Genomic DNA, 25,729 nt, shown 5'->3' on the forward strand with positions numbered 1-25,729 from the left:
AGATAGTCAATACAACTACAGCTCTCTCTTTAATTAGAAACATAGACGAAAACCCATCACCATGACGACACAATATAAAGACAGAGGCGAAGAAAGGCGGGTTGGTGAACATCCACGGAAGCAGAAAGGGCACAGCGTATCAGCATACATTTTGTGATAACATCTTTCACTCTCTCGCTCTGTTCTATTAATATCTATCTGTTCATTTGTTTTGACGCTCATCATGACACCTGATTGGCCGACCAACCACTGGTGTGTGGGGGCACCTCACCAAAATCTGCTGCCATGTGCCAAATGTTTACTTTACTCAACCACAACACCAGATTTTAAAACCTTTATTTCCAATGGTGGTGCATTTGGTACCTGTGGACATTACAGACTTAACCGCTTAATACCACCTCTATCCATCCATCCATTTTCTATACCGCTTATCCTCACTAAAGTGGCGGGCAGGCTGGAGTCTATCCCAGCTGTCTTCGGTCGAGAGGCGGGGTACACCCTGGACTGGTCGCCTATCCAATCACACAATCGCACATATAGACAAGCAACCATTCACACTGACATTCATACCTATGGACAATTTGGAGTTGCCAATTAACCTAGCATGTTTTTGGAATGTGGGAGGACCCGGAGAAAACCCACGCATGCACAGGGAGAACACGCAAACTCCACACAGAGATGCCCGAGGGGGGAATCGAACCCGTATCTCTTAGCTCTTTGTCCTGCGTGTGCAGTTTCTACCGTGCAGCACCACCACTATCATGTCACAATTATACAAGACATCAATGATACACAAAAAAACAATATTACAAGGCAGGGTATTACAGAGAGAGGCATTTCATGTATTGGGGTTGAACATCATTATTACTAATGCACGTAATACAATTAACCCTTCATCTTTGAATGCATCATTGCAGATATGCCGGAGTTACATTTCTCTTAGTGACTCCTTACATAGCCAGGAATCACCAGTGGGAGCCGCCTATACATTTAGTGCTTGGCCAATTGTCTGATAATCCCAAACCTTAACAATACAACATCATCTGAAGCAGCTCAGAATCAATATTTATCTATTACTATAACAAAAATATAAAACTCATCAGCATATGCTCATTAGAGGCTCTAAGCTAGTTGCACCGCTCGTAAGCATTGGTCTTAAGGCGGACTTTAGCTTTTCTGGAAAAGTCTGACTTGAAAATGTCCGACACCAAGTCAGGCTTTCTACATCTTCCAGAATCTGCCAGCCTACAAGCACCCCAACTCTGACCTTGCGATGAGTCTTATGAACTACCACTGAACTCCACTTTCTAATTTTGCTCTTGATAATAAACAAATAAGAGCTACTTATTAGAAAAGTGGTTAGCTGCTACTGGCAGTATTTATGCCACTTCCTCATTGCTGTACAGGGAGCGCAAATATGAAGGTTGTAACTAGCTTTTATGTGTTATACTGTTTAGGCAGGTGTATCTGTTACAAGTGATGGTGAGAAAACAAGGAGGTAACAATTAGTGTTGCCTCCGACCGCATTGCATTATTTATATGCCTTAAGGGAACTCCACCTATACACAAGTATTTGTACAAAGCTTCCTCAAATAATGACGCCTTCTTCCATGCTGTATAAATAAATGTGTTTTATTTTTTATTTAATTGGACTCGAATTGGACTTGAATTACTGCACTAGATGAATTCTGGCTGAGTAAACAAACTATATTACTATACACAATTTTTCACTAATGGTTCTGTGACAAATAATATATAATAATTATATTTTATTTATATAAAATATTTTATATAATATAAATATAGCGCACAGACCTCACAGCTAGGAGACCAGGGTTCAATTCCACCCTCGGGCATCTCTGTGTGGAGTTTGCATGTTCTCCCCGTGCATGCGTGGGTTTTCTCCGGGTACTCCGGTTTCCTCCCACATTCCAAAAACATGCTAGGTTAATTGGCGACTCCAAATTGTCCATAGGTATGAATGTGAGTGTGAATGGTTGTTTGTCTATATGTGCCCTGTGATTGGCTGGCGACTACTCAGGGGTGTACCCCGCCTCTCGCCCAAAGACAGCTGGGATAGGCTCCAGCACCCCTGTGACCCTTGTGAGGAAAAAGCGGTAGAAAATGAATGAATGAATTAATATGTATATTATATAGAAAATCAATACACCTGAACAAAAAAAAATTATTTGTCATGCATTGTCAATTGTACATTCACCTTTTTTTTAAACCTGCCAAGCAACAGGGGACAAGCTAAATGGAACCAGTTTTGTGTAAAGCTCAGGATAAGCTGAGAAGAAGCATGGCAATTAATTTTTTGGAGAGGAGATCTGTGCCTGTTGAGGCTGGTTTGCAGCCATGTGCTTGCTATGTAGCTCAGCAGTTACTATGGCTTGACACGCAGCAAAGTGACTGCCGACACTAATTGCTGTGAGCTCTTACGTCACAATCGTAGTCACAAAAGGAACATATGACAACCAAGTGGAGGGCGCAGAGTTGGAGCTGTGAGGCAACTGCGAAAAGAATGAACATTCATTTATGTGTGTGTGTGTCCACCTTGTGCAATTAACATGGAGGGTGCATTTGTAATGATAAGCCAAAATGTTTGCGGGATCATCTGTACCTCAGTCAATTACCTCCATTTAACAAATTGAGTTTTGAAGAGTGTAGTCCCGAGTGGTCCCCCAACTGCTTTGTGACACTTGCTTTGCATTTTTTCCTGGCTTCATGCTGACAAACTCAGGGAAGGTGAGCAGATTTCTGTTGGTTGGTGACATCTTCATGTCGTTATGCTTCAGCTGTGACAGCAAGTTTGGGCAGAGAGCTAATAAGGAGGGCGCTGCCATGCAACGGCATATTGTTTTGGCAAATGTAAACAATAACAAGGCAAATGAGACAGAGTCACTCACTGGCCACCTCATTAGAGACACATGAACAATGGATGTATTCAATACATACTGTTTTCTTTTACAGAAATCAAAATTGATAATTCTTCCATTAATTAAAAGTTTATAGGTGGTGTTAATAACTTTTGGCATGGATTAATAATTACATCATACATAAACAGCTCTGTGCACGGTGGAAAAGTTGTTATTGCTAGGAGACCCAAGTTCGATTCCACCCTGGGGTATCTCTGTGAGGAGTTTACATGTTCTCCCGGTGTGTGGGTTTTCTTCGGGTACTTCGGTTTCCTCCCACATTCCAAAAACATGCTAGGTTAATTGGCAACTCCAAATTATCCATAGGTATGAATGTGAGTGTGAATGGTTGTTTGTCTATATGTGCCCTGTGATTGGCTGGCAACCAGTCCAGGGTGTACCCCGCCTCTCGCCCAAAGACAGCTGGGATAGGCTCCAGCAACCCTGTGACCCTTGTGAGGATAAGAGTTTGTGGATGCTGGTGGACCTCCGCAGATCTTGAGTAGTCATGGTTACTACAATATTAATCCATACACCTCTGATCGTGTCAATCCAAGATGAACATTATTATATCCATAAAGCCAGCATTTTCAGAGAATCTCAGAGCATGGTGAAAGTGTCTCTAAAACAGGGGTCTCAAACACGCATCCCGCGGGACAAATGTGGCCCGCAGGACACTAGTTTGAGGCCCCCGCCTTGATATGAAAGTTTAATGTTAGTGCGGCCCGCGCAAGTTTGATATGGATGCTGTATGGTATCATGTACCCAGAAAAAATTATTACGTTTGATTAATGTTCATGTTAAAGGTTAAATAACTGTTAATAGTTATCCTCCCTATCTGTGTGGAAGTGGTAAGTTTTTGGCTATTTAAGTTTAAAGGAAATAACTTGAAGGCTACCGTTTAGGTTGCTAGCTCTCTAATTTGCGAGTTAGCATGTGTCTCACGACCCCGCAGTTGCGCAATATGTTGTAAATAAAAAGAGTATAAATGTGACTATAGTCGTGTTTTGTCATGTCTACAGGGCTCTAATAATGCTTTGTTAATTTTAATCTGAAAAAAATAATTTGTCTACCCACCAACTATATGTGGTTTCTTAAGTTTTTATTATATGACGTTTTATTATTATTATATTATTATATTTATTTATTACTGATTGATTGATTTTCTTTATTCTTGATTTGTTTATTGATTTTTCATCTTATTTTGTGTAGAAAAATAAAAATTAGATATTTGAGAACAGTGGAATGTTTTATCAGAGCTTTTCTTGTAGAAAATCGGAACCAAAGCAAAGTTTATTAATTTTTCTGTTTTTAACAAATGCGTTTTTTTGGTTGTTTTTTTTTGGAAAACCTGATGCGGCCCAGTCCGACCCTAGCTCCAGTGGCCCCCAGGTAAATTGAGTTTGAGACCCCTGCTCTAAAGTAATGTCTGCTGATGGTGTTATACAGGCCATCCATACCCACGTTTTCCATGTGCTTCTTGGTTGCCTTGTCTCTGCGTTCATGGTGCATCGTGGTGGTCATCCCTCCTCAGAGACACGATCAGAGCGCCGCCTCCCTCTAATGATGCTGCTCAGGGCTGACTCACCTCCCGGCTGACAGACAGTGCTTTATTAGTTTCTTCAGGATAAACGTCTGCCGTTCCACCCCTTCCAGAGCCACCTCTCAGGGGTCACTGACGGCACCATCCTTTATTTGGTTTATTTATAAACCACCGTTCCTTTGCTTCGCTGAGCTTCTCCACACACCTGACTGTGAATTGCTGATGGCATTGATCAATCCAAACCTCCTCTCACACTTGACCAGCAGTGTGCCTTGAACACCTCACATCCAATTTCTTGCAAACCTTCTCTTTCTTTCCAAGCTACACAGTGATGCTAAGATCTCTCTATGTTGGAGTGAATAATACACTGTGCAAAATATACAACACAAAGACAGATTCCTACTTTTTTTTAATCATTAGTAGATTCAGAAGCTGATTCTGCACATTTAGCACTAATGTTTGGTTTTTTTTTTTACTGGGATGACCCCATTCAGTTCCATGTGCATTCTCCTGTGAATTGGACTCTCTGGTTGGCTGTCCTGGTTTGGGAGTCACCATTAATCATGCCTAAAAATAAACAGGCATAACCACTAACTCTACCCATGTTGGAGTAAAGTTTGAGCCATTTTTACATTATATACTGTGGAGCCCCTATGAAAAAATAGCTTAAAATGAGCATTAAAACTAATCACTAATCCAATGATTCTTTCCTATTTAAGGTTCTGATGGAGACAGTGTTGTCATGGGAAGCTAATTATATAGAGGTGGATGGTCCAACATGTGCAGCACACAATTCTGTATGGTGGTTGTTAGATGTTATTTAATGCTTGTCCACATGGTCCTGTGGGGGTTTTCACACCTATATGTCACGTACATGCGGCGACAGACATTCAGACAGAACCATGAGAAGGAACGCACGCACATAAGCTCTGTCTTGTTCCGCTTATCCAGCTTGTCTATACCGACACTTTGGAACATAAGACAAAACAATATGAGTATCTCGCGTCAGTTGAAATATTCAGCTATATTGGCTTTTCGGCAGCAGTACATAAATGGTCACTTCTGGTCACATGATAGTGACAGTGTTCAGTCCCTGCAACTTCCCTACACATTCCGGCCAATCATCAATGTCATGTTCACTAAAATTGTCCCTGAGCTGCTCTCAAACATGCAAATGTGAGTACACTTTTACCCCTTAACCATTTAGGGTTGTTTTTGGAATGTGGGAGGAAACCGGAGTACCCGGATAAAACCCACGCATGCACAGGGAGAACATGCAAACTCCACACAGAGATGGCTGAGGGTGGAATTGAACTTGGGTCTCCTAGCTGTGTGGCCTGCGCGCTAACCACCGCCGTGTTTTATATGAAAATCTATTCTGTTGGTCTTTAGATGTAAAATTCATTCATTCATTCATTCATTTTCTACCGCTTTTTCCTCACGAGGGTCGCGGGGGTACTGGAGCCTATACCAGCTGTCTCTAGGCGAGAGGCGGGGTACACCCTGGACTGGTCGCCAGCCAATCACAGGGCACATATAGACAAACAACCATTCACACTCACATTCATACCTATGGACAATTTGGAGTTGCCAATTAACCTAGCATGTTTTTGGAATGTGAGTACCCGGGGAAAACCCACGTATGCACGGGGAGAACATGCAAACTGCAGGTGGAATTGAACTTGGGTCTCCTAGCTGTGTGGCCTGCGCGCTAACCACCGCCGTGTTTTATATGAAAATCTATTCAGTTAGTCTTTAGATGTTAAATTGAAAAGAAAAAAAAAGGCAAAAATGATTGTCCAAATATTTGTAGGCCTGAGTGTATGAGCATGATGCACCACTTTGTCCCCCGTGAGGGTGAAGCAGGGCTCTTGTTTAACTTCACACTGTGCTACTAGCAAGTCTTTGGTGAGCGAGATAGATAAAATAACAACTTGGAAAACATCTCACCGCCCAATATTTAGCTCTCAGAATGTGTGTAAGCCTCACTTTAGACTGAATTTGCCCTCGCTAACACTGATCTTACATTGTTTTATCGAGTTCCGATGTCCGAAAAAAGCACATACTATGTAGTTACTTTCTACAGGCAGCACACACGGACTGCAGAAGTAGACTGGAGGCAACCAAAAGAGACAAAAGGAGAGTGAATATTGACCTTTAATCGATCAAGCAGCCAGAAAGGGACTCCAAATGAATGGTAATGATTTTTCTTTGTCTGCTGCATGTTTAACTAACATATTCATCAACAACAATCCTTGCAAAGGGAAACATCTGCATTCCCATTTATTCCCCAAGAGCATATAAAAATCCCAATCAATTAATGCACCTTTAAGAGTGAAGCTTGACTGAACACTAATGGCTGTTTGAATAGTTCAGAGTGGTTCTCAGTATTTATTTACCCTTTTCCTTCTTAAGTCCGCATTGTCCCTGTAGATCCATCAATGGATTGATCAGTTCATCAAAGTGTAGTTTTTTTCAGAATGTCCAAACGTATTATTAAATGTATGTCAGCCTGCATGCATCAAATCGATTTAAACTTATTTGCGCAACTATAAACTCATGATGGTAATGAACGAGTGTGCATGCAAAATAAAGCTAACTGTTTACATGATCTTCTGAAGCTAATACTAAATACCTCATTGTCCTGAAGACAACTTGGCTAAGACAGCGTGTGTATATTCGCTTGCGTTTCAATCTCATTCGACTTTTTGGCATTTTTGTTTGCACATTTGTGCAATATTGCACATATTTGTTCCACGGGCAAGCTTTGTTTTTAAAGGGATAGTTCTCATTTTGTGGCATGAAGTTGTGCGACATCCCCATCAGCAGTGTAGTACATCAACGGGGACTTAACCAAAGCCCAGTTCCGGTCGGATTTTGGTGATAATAAATGTAGTTCTGGTTAGTTGCTGGAATAATGAAAATAAACAAACAAACAAAACATAGAAGACAAGATTTGCATATTCAAAAAGTCTGTAAAATATAACCAAATGAAAGTACACTTGGGCTTTATACAATTTACAGTATATGTAATGTATACATGTACTGATATGGGTGGGGTAGACCCTGGAGAGTACACCAAACACATTATTATTATTATTATTATTATAAATTATTCCAGCCATCCATTCATTTTATATTCTGCTTATCCTCATTAGGGTCGCAAGTTGTATGTTGGAGCCTATCCCAGCTGTGGGCAATGGGGACCCGGAAGAGGACAGCTGGATATCGGCGTGCTGATGTTAAGCGGGAGCCTTTGTACTGAACCATACATAGGCTGGCACTCAGAAACAGCGTGAGCAGGGGGTTGCACCTCGGCATGGCGTGGAAGCGAAGAAGGAGGCGGCGTCACAAGCCCTCAGTGGAGCCGGAGGAGATGTGCATCAGCATCGCGGTTGGGTTGGTGCGTCAGCGGCTGCTCCATGGTACACCCACGCCATAGGGATTAGCGTGCAGTCTGGCCCCCCACACCATGTCCTACGGAGTGAACCTCAAACACTCCTCCTCACGGGTTCCGGAAGTCACTCTCCGCGAGGCCGTCTTCTGGTGGAAGCATTCTGTCATGTGTGGGCTTACACATTGTGTACCTATAAACCAGGGGTCTCAAACTCAATTTACTTGGGGGCCACTGGAGCTAGGGCCTGGGCGAGACTGGGCCGCATCAGGTTTTCCAAAAAAAAAAACGCATTTATTAAAAACAGAAAAATGAATAAACTTTGCTTTGGTTTCGATTTTCTACAAGAAAAGCTCTGATAAAACATTCCACTGTTCTCAAATATCTTAATTTTTATTTTTCTACACAAAATAAGGTGAAAAATAAATGAACGAAAATGAAGAATAAAGAAAATCAATCAATCAGTAATAAATAAATACATATAATAATAATAATAAAATGGCAAATAATAAAAACTTAAGAAACCACATATAGTTGGTGGGTAGACAAATTATTTTTTCAGATTAAAATTAACAAAGCATTATTAGAGCCCTGTAGACATGACAAAACACGACTATAGTCACATTTATACTCTTTTTATTTACAACATATTGCGCAACTGCAGGGTCTTGAGACACATGCTAACTCGCAAACTAGAGAGCTAGCGACCTAAACGGTAGCCTTCAAGTTATTTCCTTTAAACTTAAATAGCCAAAAACTTACCACTTCCACACGCATAGGGAGGATAACTATTAACAGTTATTTAACCTTTAAGATGAACATTAATCAAACATAATAATTTTTTCTGGGTACATGATACCATACAGCATCCATATCAAACTTGCGTGGGCCGCACTAACATTAAACTCTCATATCAAGGCGGGGGCCTCAAACTAGTGTCCTGTGGGCCACATTTGGCCGCGTGTTTGAGACCCCTGCTATAAACCATTGATTCAGACCTACTTTGGGGTCAGAAGTAGACATATTTCAAACCCTTGTGTCTTGAACTTCCTTAGTGAGGATAAGCGGCATAGAAAATGGATAGTCATCTTAAACTTTGCAACACATCACTAACAATTGACGGCATGTGAGTGCACTCACGCTTTTTTTAAAGTGAGTGTGGCTGGAAGTTAAATGTACTATTCTGGGTTGATTGAATGCCAGACTAGTGTGTCGTACTTGGGGAGAGGTGTTCTTCCCCAGCGGGATGCACAGTGCTGCGAGGCAAACATAATATGGCTTCTTAACACCATATGCTCAGTGAAGTATAGGAAGAGCGTCCAGGGTCTCCGGGGGGGAACGCCTGCACGGATCTCAGCCAACTAGGCCTCAAGGGCGCATGGTTGAATTTTCCGTAGCTTTATAAATTAGTGCGCTTTGTTTTAATTAAGTTTTTTTTTTCTTTCATTCATACCAGCCAATAGGCTTGCAGCTGTATTACGTTATTGTGATGGGGATTTTGTATTGAAAATGCAAGCTCCTCTTGGAAATTCTGCACAAACAGAAGCACATGATTTACTGTATTTTAATACAGTAAATCATTGGTAAGGCAGAATTAAATATGAAGTTAATTTAGGTCATATTTAAGAATTACACGTACTTGTAACATGACATTTCAAATAAATGAGTATGAGTGCAAGGTGCTGCTGTATGTATTCCATCAACAAAGATGTCTTGTTTCTGTCACTGGGATATCATGGGGACTGGTGCATGTCTCCACCATGTTACTAACCCTTTTCAAAGAACATACTCTTTCTCAATAATGTAAACACAAAATACCTCCACCATAAACTAAAGAACACAAATATAAAAGTTTTAAACTACTGAATATAACCATGATCAGGATGGACAGCCGCAGGTATGTGGTACCACCATGGAACATCACTGATGGCCTTCCAAACCTTCTTCTTTGGCTTCCTGCACCTCATCATTGTCACGATGTGGCCGTTACCCCCTTGTGACAGCTCTTTTAGTTTCCTTTCCTGTCTTAGTTCCTGGTTCATGCCCTTATTTTGTATTCACTTCCTGTGTTGCTCTGTTCTGTTTTCCGTTGCTTTGCATTATCTCCCGCACCTGTTTCCCATTTTCTGCGATGCCTATTTAGTTCAGGTGCATGCTTCTTTAGTTGTTGGGTCATTGTCGTTTTTATGTTGGACTTGCTAGCGAGTTGTTCTGCTGCATAGCATCTCATTAAATACATTTTTACCTGGAATTGGGTCCTCATCTCTGCATTCTGGGGTCGCTACACTACACGACCATGCCCGAACATGACAATCATCATTTCATTGTTATACTACATCATATATGGCATCAAAAATACATATATTGGATATATGAATAAGTTGTGTTGTTGCTGATCAGAGTGTTGTACAAATTAGTAGCCAAAAAGTTAAGTAACTTAAGGCAGATATCATTCTGAAAGGATGTCAGTATAAACATGAGACCATGTGACGCAACCAGGAAGTGTGAGGAAGACTAGACCATCTGAATTCACAAGGCTGGTTTGCGGCCGGGTAGACCGGGTAGGCTACTGGCTTTGCAGGATGCAGACCCCGAATTCAAACACATGTACAGCTTTAACAATAATGTTTTTTTTCCAAATCATTTCTATAATTTTGTCCTATGAGAAGAAAAAGAAGTACAGTTGCTAAAATGTGCGCTGCAATCACTTTTGTGAGATACCGTCGACTTCTTCTTTGTAAGGGTTGACCCAAATGATCAACACTGTGTAATCTCCCGTGTTTCAGTACAAAACCTTAACCTCAACGTGCACGTCAACAACATGTTGATCACTGAAGCGCTTTAATAGGTTCACTGTCCGACAGCATTCCTTTTTCCCAGGGTGTACATGTGTTTCAGTACCTGGCAATTATTCCATCGACTTGAGCGTGTCCTTACAGTACTTGGCACCTCTTCATCTCCTCCAAAGACTGATGATCAGACCCCGATGCAACCTGCAGAGCAATCAGACAACAGGAATAATGAACACTTGTTGCAGTTTATACTTTGGGGTAAATAAGCTCTGCTTTGTGCTGCATGTGTGCATGTTGAATGTTCGTGAATGTCACTTTGTTAAACTAAAACATTACCATCGATTGGGTACTTCATTCTGCATACATGGACTCTCGGTTTCTAATGAGATCCAGTATATTGAAATATGCCGATTGATGATATATACACATGTGTGTCCACCCACGGTGAATCAAAACTACAACTGAAGCACGAAAATATAAGAAATATAATACATTAGAAACCATTGAGGAAAACAACATTGATTGTCACTTAAAGTTACACTTAAAGTTGTGATGGTTGGTCATTTCAGACCAACAAAATACTATGTAAGGTTTATTTGTGTCATTTATATTTATTTTGGTTTATTTATGTGTGGTTGATATCAAAACAAAAGATGAGTGGTTAGAGCTCAGGCCACACAGCTTGGAGACCTGAGTTTGATTCCACCCTCGGCCATCTCTGTGTGGAGTTTGCATGTTCTCCTTGTGTATGCGTGGGTTTTCTCCGGGTACTCCGGTTTCCTCTCACATTCCAAAAACATGCTAGGTTAATTAGCGACTCCCAATTGTCCATAGGTATGAATGTGAGTGTGAATGGTTGTTTGTCTATATGTGCCCTGTGATTGGCTGGTGACCAGTCCAGGGTGTACCCCGCCTCTCGCCCAAGACAGCTGGGATAGGCTCCAGTTCGCCTGTGACCCTTGTGAGGATAAGCAGTACAAAATGAATGAATGAATGAATGATATCGAAACCCGGGTCGATATTTAGTTAAATGTCAGTCACAAGGAAAAATTTATGTGTTTGTACAGTATAATTTTAGATTGATTTCTTGTATTAGGTCTCAGTAGTGACAATGAAATTACCATAAATGAATAAATTTTTTGATGATTAATATGCAAGCAGGGTTCACAGTTCCAAATGTAAAGCTGTCATATCCCTCGCTCCCCCGTTGTGTGGCTATGTAAACCTCACATCGACTGTTATCTCCTACAGAGAGAGAGAGAGAGGGAGAGAGAACTCATCTTGCCGGGCCCTCAGCTCATCCTGTTTGGTCCCGTCATGTCTGATTCTCCAGATGAGCGCCGATATCCTCGAGGATGGACATGACCGATTTGACGTCAGAACCAGCGCCGACAACAGACACAGAAATAGCTCTTTCTCCCCCCGCCCTCCACCACCACCACCGCCACCTTGTGCTGCAGAGGAGGTGTATTCCGGTCAGCGTGTCTCATGGTGTCAAAGACGTCACAGTCGCAAGGGTGTGAACCGTGAGCACAGCAAAGTTCTCTCACTCACTGTCAAAACGTCCACTCATCAGGGCCACCATGTACCCACATACTCTGACAGCAGGCCCAAACTTCTCACTGAGACAACACAGCAGATGTGGCACCTCATTGTGAAACATTGCTCAAATGTAGCCAATGGCAACATTTTGCCAATGAATTACATTGGGAGTGATGATATTACCCTCAAAATCCATCCATCCATTTTCTTTACCGCTTATTCTCATTAGGATTGCGGGGGTATGCTGGAGTCTACCCCAGCTGTGTTTGGGCAAGAGGCGGGGTACACCCTGGACTGGATACTTGGCAGGGTTACACAGGGTTACATCATTTCACATGTATAAATATACTAAGAATAACAACATTTCATGTGATTTTCTCTTGGAGATAAATAAAATATTTATCTGGAACGAGTACTGAGGGAGACTCCTCCTCATTTTCCTTAATTTCTCTTTAATTTATAGTTTCATTGATGTAGTTCCACACTGAAAAAACAAAACAGATTATGAGAATAAACTAAATAAAATAAAACAAAAATATTTCAGTCACATTTTTAAAAATAATAACAATTGAAAGAAAAAAACTGAATATTACAATAATTTATTCGCAAAAATTGCAGGATAAAAATGTTCATTTTGGAGAAAAAAATGACTTTGTCTTTGAACACAACCCATCATGGCTCATAAAATGTTTAACATGTAGTTCAAATGTTCTGCTACTATTAAAAAGACTCATTCATTCATTTTCAACCGCTCATCCTCACAAGGGTCGCGGGGGTGCTGGAGCCTATCCCAGCTGTCTTTGGCCGAGAGGCGGGGTACACCCTGGACTGGTCGCCAGCCAATCACAGGGCACATATAGACAAACAACCATTCACACTCACATTCATACCTATGGACAATTTGGAGTCATCAATTAACCTAGCATGTTTTTGGAATGTGGGAGGAAACCGGAGTACCCGGAGAAAACCCATGCATGCACGGAGAGAACATGCAAACTCCACACAGAGATGGCAGAGGATGGAATTGAACCTGGGTCTCCTAGCTGTGAGGCCTGCGCGCTAACCACTCATCCATTAAAAAAACTAATGTTTAGTTCATAAGTAGAATACAGTAAAAAGGTGCATATATCAGATACAGTTGCATTGCTGATTAATCATGATTAATTAATTTGGAAACCAATTAATCAGAATACACATTTTAATCATTTAACAGCCCTAGAAAACAATTTTTTTAATGAAGAATTTTGAGAATTTTTAAAAATCCATCCATACCGCTTATCCTCACAAGGGCCTGAGGTATGCTGGAGCCTATCCCAGCTGTCTTCGGGCGAGAGGCAAAGTACACCCTGGAATGGTCGCCAGCCAATCACAGGGCACGAATAGACAAACAACCATTCATAATTTTACAAAAATGTATTGAGTGTATCACAATGGCAAATGTCTAAATTCCCGAATGAAATAGAACTCCAAAATAATGCTCCCAATCCTGACTACGTTACATCCTAGATTTTTAGAGATGAATCAGAACATGATAATAACCTGTCCTGCTTCATTAGGAGGAACTCAAAACAAAATCAACACATGGGTCATCAAAGTACCCACGCTTCAAAATGTGTAACAAACTCCTTAATACATATGCATAAATCTCCTTGGATACAGCCAACACACAAACAATGATCACCAGGGGGAAATGCTTCCCTCTACAACGTTGGCCTTGAGTACCGCCTGAACAGGGCAGGTGTTTGTGTGCTGCCAAACATGCGACTAAAAAAGCCAATAGAAAGACTATGAGAAAGAATAAAAAGACAAGGATCCCTGTCATTGTGTTTTTAATGAGAGGATGAAGAGCATAGACGGGCTTCTGTGAGCTGTGCTGATGTATACAAGGAGAGAGGCATGTGGTGCAGTCCGGTGCAATGCTGCAGCAAGGGTTCGTGCCAGTTCAACGTCGTTGTAGCCCACACGTTCTCTTGCTACAGTCGCAGAGACACCAAAATGCCAGGAGAATGTCAAAGCCAGTCTTTAAAAGAGACAGGGAAGGAGCACACGCGCAAACTGCTCCAAAAAGAAAAATCCACCTCCTCTGAATGCAAATGCAAATGTGTTTTTCCCAGATATAAAATTGAAGCTAGTGTTCTGTTGATAAACAACCTTTCAGATTGTGACAGAGATGTGTGTGGTCTTCAGATTCCTATAAATAGTTTAACATTATTCATCTTGACACTATTTCGACTTGCTTTTCCTCCTTCAACTTCTCAGTGTGCGGCATGGCGGTCTAGTGGTTAGCGTGCAGACCTCACAGCTAGGAGGACCAGAGTTTGATTCCACCCTCGGCCATCTCTGGCCCTTGTGAGGATAAGCGTATGAATGGATTTTTAAAAATTCTCAAAATTTTTCATTAAAGAAATTGTTTTCTAGGGCTGTTAAATGATTAAAATGTGTATTCTGATTAATTGGTTTCCAAATTAATTAATCACGATTAATCAGCAATGCACCTGTATCTGACATATGCCCCTTTTTACTGTACTCTACTTATGAACTAAACATTAGTTTTTTTAATGGATGAGTGGTTAGCGCGCAGGCCTCACAACTAGGAGACTCGGGTTCAATTCCACCCTCGGCCATCTCTGTGTGGAGTTTGCATGTTCTCCCCGTGCATGCATGGGTTTTCTCCGGGTATTCCGGTTTCCTCCCACATTCCAAAAACATGCTAGGCTAATTGGCCACTCCAAATTGTCCATACAATTTGTATGGGTGTACCACGCCTCTCGCCCGAAGACAGCTGGGATAGGCTCCAGCATGCCTGCATGAGGAAAAAGCGGTAGAAAATTAATGAATGAATTAACTTTTCAGTGTGCTTTGCTAATTAATCTATTGTCAGCCATCATATTAGTCGCTTTTGTCCAATTTAAACTCATTGGTACTTCTGGTTGTCGTTGAACACCTTTATGATTATAGCAGTACCTATAAATGACCACTAGATGACAGTATCGGTCTCCACGCATCTTGTAGTTTTACTTTATTTTAGTTTGATTTTACAGCCTTGGAAGAAGTTATACTGCGGCAGTTAAGCATGTTACATGTTCCTATTCCTGTCACGCCCTGTGTGGGTTCCCACGTGACAGTTTGAGTTTCCTGTCTGGGTTTTGGTTTCCTTTTTTGACACTTTTTTTGTATTGGACTTCCTGTTTTGCCTGGTCTGCCTTCGTTGCCATAGCCACCCACACCTGTCCCTAATTTGTCCTGTCTATTTAGTTCAGGTGTGTGCTTCTCCCTGTGTGGGATCGTTATCATTTGTCCGTCTGCCTCGTGAGTTGCTTTATCCCGCTGCTGCTAATATTGCACAGAATAAATATTATTTACCTGCATTTGGTCCTGCTCTCTGCATCCTGGGGTCGCACCGCAAAGCAATCAAGTCCGACCGTGACAATTCCCCCTCTATTGCATGTCCGTCAGACATCTTCAAAGTGTTGAGGAGTTTATAATACATAATACATACATGCAATTGAAGCCAATAGGTTAGACCTAAGAAAGTAACATGGCAATATAAGGGTTAAGATCTATAAATACTCACCCTTTCTGAAAAGGTTGGGTGTCGTATGGCCGTCCTCTTCTCTGTTTGCTCCCAAATCTGTTAGGTGGCCACTTCAGAAATGCTGTTATGATAATTTTTTGTGTAAATTGTGTTGGAATCAAGACAAGACATGAAATTCTTTTCTAATCATGTGATGTGCTGTTGTGATTGACTCCAAATTCAAACTGTGTTGTGTTGTGTGTTTTTTTTTTTTGTTTCCATGTATAAATATAGGCTCAGAAGGGAACTGTAGCCTGTTGAGCAAAGAATAAATAAATAAATAATATCTTAATTCAGACTGAAGATGGGAGTTATATTTAGAAATGATGGGGAGAGAGGTGCAGCAGCTGCGATGCAAGATATCTGAAAATGGAAACCGCTCTCGGGGGATGACGCCACTTATTCTCACTGCTTTCATTATTTATTTTGCCTTTAATATACAGCGGACAACAAACATATCTAGGCCCAAGATCACATATGACATCACTCACGGTGGCTGCCTAATGTGATATTTTTTTGTGGTGGTTGTAAGGAAACTGGAGCCTATCCCAGAAGACTTTTGGGTGAGAGGTTGCGTATACCCTAGACTGGTCACCAACCAATCACATGCACATACAAAGTCAGAATTCAGATTCCACATCCGCAGAGTGCACACCTCCTATTAATGAATTCCAAAAAATACCAAACACGCGGCCCGCGGGCCAAATGTGGCCCGCAGGACACTAGTTTGAGGCCCCTGCCTTGATATGAAAGTTTAATGTTAGTGCGGCCCGAGCAAGTTTGACATGGATGCTGTATGGTATCATGTACCCAGAAAAAATTATTATTACGTTTGATTAATGTTCATGTTAAAGGTTAAATAACTGTTAATAGTTATCCTCCCTATCCGTTTGGAAGTGGTAAGTTTTTGGCTATTTAAGTTTAAAGGCAATAACTTGAAGGCTACCGTTTAGGTCGCTAGCTCTCTAGTTTGCGAGTTAGCATGTGTCTCAAGACCCTGCAGTTGCGCAATATGTTGTAAATAAAAAGAGTATAAATGTGACTATAGTCGTGTTTTGTCATGTCTACAGGGCTCTAATAATGCTTTGTTAATTTTAATCTGAAAAAAAATAATTTGTTTACCCACCAACTATATGTGGTTTCTTACGTTTTTATTATTTGCCATTTTATAATTAATATTATATTTATTTATTTATTACTGATTGATTGATTTTCTTTATTCTTGATTTGTTTATTTATTTTTCATCTTATTTTGTGTCGAAAAATAAAAAGTAAGATATTTGAGAACAGTGGAATGTTTTATCAGAGCTTTTCTTGTAGAAAATTGGAACCAAAGCGAAGTTTTTTACATTTTTTTTGTTTTTAATAAATGCGTTTTTTTGGTTTTTTTTGGAAAACCTGATGCGGCCCAGTCTCACCCACACCCGAGCTCCAGTGGCCCCTAAGTACATTGAGTTTGAGACCCCTGCTCTGGACTATTTTCTAATTCATGAGCAACGATATGAACTTAAGATATACCTACCATTTGCATTTTTGGGGACTAGGGGCGAAATCTCATCGTGACTCAAAAATATATTTCAATCAAATTTAAAGGCTGTCTCCCGGTGATGTGTGGTGAAGTTCATGGCTGGTGAGGCACTGACTCCTTTTGAGTTTTCTTTTGTAATACAGATTGCTTATTAAGAAAAGCAAACAATAATTCACATTGTTTTTTGATTTTCATTTTGCTTTCAAACACTACTTTGTCCCATTTGGTGGGCAGCAACTATCTGGACGAGGAATGCTACACATGGGTAGCAAATGACCCGTCTATCAAATGGTTTGATACAAATACACATATTGTTATGCGCCACAAATATATATATATATATATATATATATATATATATATATATATATATATATATATATATATATATTAAACCTTTTTGTTGGTCTAGGTGGAATGTGTCTGATTTACCTGTTCCTTGCAGGGCCTGACAACATTACTGTTCTCATTAGAAACTGCGTTCTGTGCTGTCTCATAGCAACCTAAAAATAGATATGTCCCTATTAAGCTGTGATGGCAGCAACAAGTTTTAATAATTGTACGGTAAATACATATAACGTGTGGGATATTTTGGCTCTGATTTCTGAGGGCGGTTGAAGCGTGTCGATTTGGAGGTATGACAGCCTAATTTGCTTTACAGTACGCATTTTGGACATTGTGGAGATATTAAAACTGTATTTAATGAAAATCTTTTCCTAAAAAAAACGTGTCCTTATGTTCATGTTACACATGATGACAGTTTGATGTCCAATTTTTTAAATGTATTTTCCTGACAACAGAATTTCTGAAGAAAACACAGGGCACATATAGACAAACAACCATTCACACTCACATTCATACCTATGGACAATTTGGAGTCACCAATTAACCTAGCATGTTTTTGGAATGTGGGAGGAAACCGGAGTACCCGGAGAAAACCCACGCATGCACAGGGAGAACATGCAAACTCCACACAGAGATGCCCGAGGGTGGAATCGAACTCGGTGTGTGGCCTGCGCTCTAATCACTCGACCGCCGTACAGCCCCCGCCAAGAGTAATTAACTTATAAAACAAAAAAAATAATTAATAATTTTTCCCGTGTGTGTGTGTGTGAGTGGTGATGATTCATATATTGCATGTTCATGTCCAAAAAAGACAATATGTTAAGAGAGTGTAGTTTGTCAGAGCTCCGCTACAGGAGGTATGTGAATGATCAGTATGGGGAGTATTAGAGGGCCCCAAAATCAAATTTTGCTTAGGGCCCCATGGAGACTAGGCCCTGCTTGTACAACAGTTAAGTATATTGAAATGAAACCCTCAATGCTACCACACTGCCTGGAGAGTTAAAGGGGACTTTTCCCACTTTTCTGACCAATAAATGTAGTTAGAATGTAATATTATTGTGTGCCAAAAGATGCCAAAGTTTCAGATAATGAGGTTTGGAAGGGAGCACTTGATGGTTCAAAATGCGAGGGGCGGGCTTCCTTATTAAATATAAACTCTCTACCCTCCCCAAAGCTCTCAAGCGCCGCTCCGCTGTTTACTTGCTAGCAATGCCCCAAAAGGGAATGCCACATTTATTTACACTTCCTAAAGACGCCACCATCAGGCACAAGTCGTTGGAGTTCCTGATTCCCTACCAGCAAAAGAAATGCATTTTAATCGGTCAATGGCATTTAACACTGGACTGTTTTGTGAACATAGGCCAGTATGCAGCTGGACTAGCCAACAAAATTGTTGAACGCCAGCGCATTTCCAACGTTACTTGATTGTATGGAAGAGGCAGAGTGGGCGTGCCTGGAGGCGGGCCGTGGGCATGGATACATTATAAAAGACAGTTTTCGCAGGAACCACAAAATCCAAAGAAATATATTTGAATAGGTGCAGATTCTGGAAGAACTAGAACGCTTTCTGCGCTTGTTATTGTGTGTAGCAGCTCTATAGGAGTCCACAACTCAATACAAAGGGATGAAAAATTTGCATAATAGTCCAACAAAACATGGACTTCAAACCATCATTATAGCTGGCATCATGTCAAAGCTCAAGAAAAAAAAAATTAAAACTTGAATAAGCATGCCACACATTACAAAGATACATGACCTTAAAACCAGGCGATTAAACTTATTGCAGCACAGGAAAATAAGAAAATGCACCTTAACACTAACATACAGTTATTACACATACACCACACAATACTGATCAATACTTATTTTACAATATGTATCTGACATCAAAGGGTGGTGACTTAATTTTATTTGTTTTATACTATAATAAGAGCTTCATCCTAGAACATATTGATTCATTTCTCATTATTTCCTATATGGAAAATAGCAATAAACCATTCATTCATTCATTCATTCATTTTCTACTGCTTTTCCTCACGAGGTCGCGGGGGTGCTGAAGCCTATCCCAGCTGTCTTCAGGCGAGAGGCGGGGTACACCCTGGACCGGTCACCAGCCAATCACAGGGTACATATAGACAAACAACCATTCACACTCACATTCATACCTATGGACAATTTGGAGTCGACAATTAACCTAGCATGTTTTTGGAATGTGGGAGGAAACCGGAGTACCCGGAGAAAACCCACACATGCACGGGGAGAACATGCAAACTCCACACAGAGATGGCCGAGGGTGGAATTGAACTCGGGTCTCCTAGCTGTGAGGTCTGCATGCTAACCACTAGACCGCGGTGCAGCCATATCATAGCAATAAACCATATTACTACTATTTTTTGCCCAAGGCTATATCACACTGTGGGTACTATTATAGTATTTGCTATTGTACTGTTGCAATAATATTATAGAAAACTGTGTATGTTATAGTGGGAATGCGTTACAATTATGAGTTAACGACAGAATAATAGATCATTTGTCATCCTCATTTCCATCATGTGTAGGCTTACATGCCCACTGCTTTCATTTACAAATCGCCTCCCCTTTTTTTAATAAAACGCACGCACGTTCATTTCCATGTCAACACTGCTTCAGTTTGTGTGTGTGTGTGTGTGTGCCCTGTGGATGTGAGGCGTGTGCACAGAGGTTCTCATCAGTCGCACATTTATTTTGGTCCTCTCTGACGTCAAGAGCGCGCACGTTTTCATTCAACAGGCTAAGAAAGTAGTTATTTATAACCCGCAGCGTCTCCAGGTTGTGCTCCTTGAGTGCGCACAGCACAGAAATCCAATCCTCCCCGCGTCTTGAGGACAAAAGCCAGGTGCGCTCATGTGCGTCCCGGTAAGAGGTTTGGCGTTACCTGCCAGCACCAACACAAACAGGACGCGTAGATGGCGCACAAATAATCGGCCAAAATACGCCGTGAACTTTCTGTTTTGAGCCGTCCATTAATTACCGGTTTCTCCATCGTGTGCAAGACCGCTTTGAGCATGGGAAGACAGTCCTCTGACCAGGTAAGACCATTTTACACATATGTATTTTACCATTTCAATTCAATGAATAGCAAATTTCCTTTTCCCATATAGCACTTATTTGTTATTTAATAAATCTCCAGGCTTAAATGATAATGTAGGTATGACATATTTGTGACTGGGCTCCTATTTGTGACCAAGTTATCCCTATTTACAACCATCTCATGCTAGTATCTCCTTAGCTGTATTATGTACCCTTTTTAACTGCCATATTGATAGGATTTTATACAGGATATTGTCTTTGTTCACTTTTATGTTAGTGATTGTTCCCACGGTGCCCCAATTAAAAGCCACAACTGTAGAGTACACTTGCAATTAATAAAGATTAATGTAATGAAGCCTTAAGATTGCAATGGTGTAACACACTGCCACCTGCTGGTGATGTCCCGGCATTTTTAGAAAAGTAAGCTGAAATACTTGTAATGCTCTTCCTCAAAGGGCTGCAAGCTGTAAAGTCCAAACATAGAAGAGAAGCTGTGATTGTGTGGAGCGATGGCGGATATCCTGGAGCTGCGCACAGACGGGAATTCTCTCCTAAAAGCGGTATGGCTGCGTCGTCTGAGGCTCACCAGACTCCTCCTGGAGGGCGGTGCTTACATCAATGAGAGCAACGAACGCGGGGAGACACCTCTCATGGTGGTGTGCATGTCCACACACAGTGACCAGCAGAGTGTCAGCAAGTCCAAGCTGGTCAAGTATCTGCTGGACAACCAGGCCGACCCTAACATACAAGACAAGGGAGGCAAGACTGCCTTGATGCACGCCTGTATTCATGAGGCGGGACATGAGGTGGTGGACCACCTACTGAGCAACGGTGCTGATCCTAGTTTGGAGGACCGGAGTGGCGCTTCTGCGCTTGTTTATGCCATCAACGCGGATGAAAAGCAGACACTAAAGCTTCTCCTGGATGCTTGCAAAGCAAAAGGCAAAGAGGTGATCATCATTACCACAGACAAGTCGGCGTCTGGCACCAAAACCACCAAACAATACCTGAATGTCCCTCCATCTCCGGAGCTGGTAGACAGGTCGTCTCCGGTGTATTGCACCTCGCCTTCTGATATCGATGTGACTGCATCTCCCACACTCAAGCAGGAGCAACAAAACACCGTTTTCAGCTTCCAGACCAAGTTGAAAACCTCCTGCTCGGCCAACAAACTAGCCAACGGACCCACATCTCCCACGCGGCGGCCCGCCTGCCACAAGCGAGCACGTTTACCTCAGCTGAAGCGCCTGCAGTCGGAGCCATGGGGGCTCATTGCGCCCTCTGTGCTGGCTGAACGAGCAAACAACAGCCACGAAGAGACTAAGAAGGCCAGCTCGGATGAGGACGTGGTGGCAGGTGTGAACGGCTTGACGCTAAACAAGAGGGCAGCTTTGTCTCGACAGAACAGCGTGGACGGCAAAGATGGTGTTTTCCCATCGGTGATGGGCGAGCAAGCCAGCAAGCTGACCACCTCGCTGTCAGTTCCCCCGACCTATGAGAGATCTCTGAGTCAGCACCAGCCTCTTGCACGACGGAGCACCGTTCCCACCGAACAGGAGGGCGGCAACAGCGGGCACGCCAGTCTCAGAGACACTGTGCACAGGAGACGACTTGGGAATGACCACTACGACTCTGACTCCCAGCTCTATTCCGACTCCATCATGCTGGACTCCCCCAAGGTCCCGATAGAGCGACGAAAACTGAACACCTCCCCCTTGGCAATGCTGACCAGCTCCAGAGAATCACTAGATAGCAACGCAAGCACGTCCTCTCCGAGCACCACACGGCGGCGTGCTCCGGGCCTCCTGGAGAGGAGAGGATCCGGCACCTTGCTTCTTGATCACATCTCCCACACTCGGCCAGGCCACCTGCCCCCTCTAAACGTCAACCCAAACCCTCCCATCCCCGACATTGGCGTCAGTAGCAAGCCTTCGTCGCCTCTGGCCAGCGGGTTTCGATCCATAGCACCGGCAGCACCAAACACACCAAAGAGAGGCGGACTAAAGTGCAAGAAGAAACTTGTGAGAAGACATTCTATGCAAGTGGAGCAAATGAAGCAGCTTTCTGACTTTGAGGAGCTGGCTCATTAGTGACTGGTGGTGTTTATGCAGCATATTTTATGTTAACTGACTAACATTGTCAACAGTTACGTACATGTTGATTCCATTTCAAACTGAGCAATATGGATAGATGTCCTCTTGTTTCACTTCCTACCTTGTGGATTCTTTTTTTTTTGATGCCATGTCTGCTTTAAATGTATTACACTTTTGAATGTAAACGCCAAATTGTGGTAATAGAAGGATCTCTCCTACATGCTACCTCCCTCACATTCCGCAAACATTTTTTATTACATTGTATCTTCTTAAAGGAATCAAACTTGGATATAGTACTTTAGAGTAGTCAGTGTACAGTTTGTATAGCAGCAGAGATGTACTATCCACTGAAAATCATTCAACACGCAGCCTTCTAAATAGCTGGTAATAAAAGTGTGTCTTGCCTACAGTCAAGCATGTTGGTGGTAGCATCATTGTCCGGGGCTGCATGAGTGCTACCAGCACTGGGGAGCTACACTTCATTGAAGGAGACAGGAATTTCAACATATAAACATGAGAGCATGAGCCCCTCCCTTTGGAAAACTTACCCAACATGGTAATAAGCCCAAACACACGTCCAAGATGACAAGTGCCATGATGAGGAAGCTGAAGGAGTGGCCAAGTATGTCTCCTCCACAACTCAACCCAACTGAGCACCTGTGAAGCATCTCCAAGTGGAATGAAGGAAGGAAGGTGGAGGAGTGGAAGGTGTCTTACATCCACCAGCGATGTCATCATGAACAAGTGGAAGATGATTCCAACCACAACCTGTGCAGCTGTGGTGAATTCCAAGAAGATTAATGCAGTCCGAGATAACAATGGCGCTCACACTAAATATCAACTCTACACAATTTGGACATATTCACTGTAAGGTGTGCTCACCCGTATTACAAGCTATTTAGTCGATTATGGCTGTGTGTTGATTCATTTTCAATGGATAACAAATCTATAATGCAATGCGAGCTGCACACTGACTACTCGAAAGTACCCTACCAGTCAAAAGTTCGAACACACTTTCCCATTAATAGAATTAGGAAGTGTATCCAAACTTATAGTGTATATCAAAGTTTAATGTCTACAGTATTGAGTATTGTCCTTGATAGGCGATAGTAAATGGTTGCTGTTATGTGATGGGTGGACTCCCTTTTGTGAGATACTGTAGGGACCATACCGGGTCCATTTGTAGCCAACAGGACACTTGAGTGTACTTTGTGCATTATGTAATTAGCACTAATGACAGGCTTGCTTTGGATGAGCTGATATGTAGCGTTGATGTTGGAGGTTTGACTGTTTGTAGCAAAACTGTGCAAAGTGCCTTCAAGATTAATGACATAAAATAGAGTGGAGGGATACATTTGATTTATTAAAAAAATGTATTAACAATATGGATGTAACCAAAATGTGTTTCATTTCAATATTGGTGGTCAGTGAATGAATAATATGCCTTAAAAACAGATGATGATGATGATATGAAGAAAGATCAAATGGGGGACATATACTGTCATTGTAACAATGTAATATTTAGTGATAAAAATGTCATTTCATGCTTATGGCAATCAAAAAGTGAAGATCATACAGCTTCCATGTTACTTCCCTGTGAAGTTTCTGTTTAAAGTAAAAAAAAAAAACCCTGACAGATAATCCATAGTATTTTTGCAAGTAGTTTGTTGTACATTCTAAATAAATGTCTTATCTCCTGTGAATGCCTGATTTATTTATTTATCCATCAACAAACACTGCTTTCATGAAGATAATTAATGGTCAGATAATATTTTGCTTAAGTTTATTTGTAATACAATTAAGCTGTTTTTCTCACTTTTGAGGTCACAAAATTATATGCAAACAATATTCAAATTAGCCATTTGAGTCATCGAGCGACAGCCAATGGCTACTTTTCTTACTGAGGAGTTGGAGTGCTGACTGCGGAATTACACAGAAACGTGGCGGAGGACTCAAGCTGTGGCACATTTGTTGTCAACAATACAAAAGTAAGTCGCTTGTTCCCAAAAGGAATTCTGTGCCAGTGGGACACACTTTGGCTTTGAAGGGGGTTACACAACATCGACCAAAAAGTAGTGCAATATTGTATTGCTTGCAATAAATACGTTTTCTCATATTCCTATTATCCTATTTTAGGAAAATCAAATTGAATTTCTTTTCACAAAAGATTTTCATTCTAGTTTTCATTCTGTGTCTTCACTTCCATTGTCCTAATAAATAACCCCAAGTTGTTCATCTGTGCATATTCATTTCACTTGTTTGAAAATTATACAAATACTTCAAGAATAACTAGTTGACGGTGGGATAATCTTACATTAAAAGAAATCGAGGTTGGAGGTTCAATTAATCGTGATTTTGATTTTTGCCAAAATCGCCCAGCCCCGGGAGATAGAAGTGTGGATTTGTATGTAATATAGTGGCATCTAGTGGTGATTATTGTGTATTGCACCGTTTCAAGCCAAGCATGACTTCTGCTGTTGCAGTGCTTCGCCCTCTTAACAAGAAGGACCCTGTCTGTACATTTATAGGACAGAAAAGTGGTAAAAGCATAATAGGTCCCCAGGTAGGGGTGAAAATAGACCGTGTATTAAGATATTTTATTCATTCTATTATCATTTTGTTATTTTTAATTAAAGTAAAACCGAACATCTGGAGTTTGAGTACTTCTACATATACTACCCAGCTACTAAAGCAGTCATCATTGGCATATAGTGCATTCCCTGATAGGAAACTATTGTATTCATGAGTATCACATTTCATGGAATGTTACAGACATAACTTAAAACCCCAAAAGGTGCATGCAGATGAGCTGTCTGAATGAACAAATTACTTTTACAACAGAATTTTAAGATTCCAGTATAGGGAGAACTGTCCATGGAACATGTAAGGATCAATGAAAGCAATGAAAGTAAAGGTGCTTTTACCTTGTAG

At 41.4% G+C, this 25,729-nt stretch overlaps 1 protein-coding gene across 1 annotated transcript; it reads left to right on the top strand.

The window, feature by feature from the left end:
- Nucleotides 1–20,419: 20,419 nt before the first annotated feature.
- ankrd34c (ankyrin repeat domain 34C) lies at nucleotides 20,420–24,368 on the top strand. Its single transcript, XM_058075667.1, has 2 exons — nucleotides 20,420–20,704; nucleotides 21,161–24,368. The coding sequence occupies exon 2, from the start codon at nucleotides 21,215–21,217 to the stop codon at nucleotides 22,793–22,795; it is 1,581 nt and encodes a 526-aa protein (XP_057931650.1). The 5' UTR covers nucleotides 20,420–20,704; nucleotides 21,161–21,214; the 3' UTR covers nucleotides 22,796–24,368.
- Nucleotides 24,369–25,729: the final 1,361 nt, after the last annotated feature.

The sequence above is a fragment of the Doryrhamphus excisus genome, chromosome 6, assembly GCF_030265055.1.
Source record: "Doryrhamphus excisus isolate RoL2022-K1 chromosome 6, RoL_Dexc_1.0, whole genome shotgun sequence".
NCBI classification, from domain to species: domain Eukaryota; kingdom Metazoa; phylum Chordata; class Actinopteri; order Syngnathiformes; family Syngnathidae; genus Doryrhamphus; species Doryrhamphus excisus.

Excerpts from the sequence above, each read along its gene's own strand:
- ankrd34c (XM_058075667.1), top strand. The coding sequence starts at position 21,215 with ATGGCGGATATCCTGGAGCTGCGCACAGACGGGAATTCTCTCCTAAAA.